Source organism: Eimeria tenella, genomic scaffold (assembly GCF_000499545.2).
Source record: "Eimeria tenella Houghton genomic scaffold, Eth_scaff2703, whole genome shotgun sequence".
NCBI lineage: Eukaryota > Apicomplexa > Conoidasida > Eucoccidiorida > Eimeriidae > Eimeria > Eimeria tenella.
The window spans coordinates 436-1,012 of NW_013542579.1; the positions used below are offsets into that span (position 1 = coordinate 436).

The window sequence follows — 577 nt, forward strand, 5'->3', positions numbered from 1 at the left end:
AACCCCCGAAAAGAACTGCTGCATCTTTATAAGCCAAAAGGGAATGGCCGTAGCGGCCAGTGGGTTTTGAAAACCCTCCCACCCGCAGCTCCCGGCAGGCCGCCTTCTCTGCATGCAAACCCTAAACCCTAAACCCTAAACCCTAAACCCTAAACCCTAAACCCTAAACCCTAGACGCTGCTGGCGCAGCAAAAGGCCCTGCGCGCTTCTACGCCCGGAAGTCTCCTGCGCCGCCCGAAACCCTGCCCGGGCCTGCGGCCAAGCCCTCACCCCAAACCCTAAACCCTAAACCCTAAACCCTAAACCCTAAACCCTAAACCCTAAACCCTCACCGAGCTCAATTGCATGCAAGTCGCTGTAGCAGCCAAACTCGTCGGCGCCCCCGTGCAGCAGCAGCTGAGTGCCTCTGCCGACAATTAATTTGCTGCCGACGCGGCCGCTGTCAGTAAGCCCCTGCTGCTGCTGCTGCTGCTGCTGCTGCAGCTTGAAGTCACACACCGACAACACCAAGTTGCGGGGGCGCCGCGCTGCAGCAGCAGCACAAGCAGCAGCAGCAGCAGCAGCAGGAGCAGGAGGG

General features: G+C 59.8%; 1 protein-coding gene across 1 annotated transcript in view; it reads right to left on the bottom strand.

Annotated features, from left to right (window-relative positions):
- Nucleotides 1–208: 208 nt before the first annotated feature.
- ETH_00039090 (Ras family domain-containing protein, putative) overlaps nt 209–577 on the bottom strand; it is a gene marked incomplete at both ends in the record, with an annotated part of 562 nt that continues 193 nt past the window's right edge. The window contains 2 exons of the mRNA XM_013375359.1: nt 209–252; nt 333–527. Of these exons, the coding sequence (XP_013230813.1) occupies nt 209–252; nt 333–527 (239 nt within the window). The remainder of the gene's footprint in view (nt 253–332; nt 528–577) is intronic.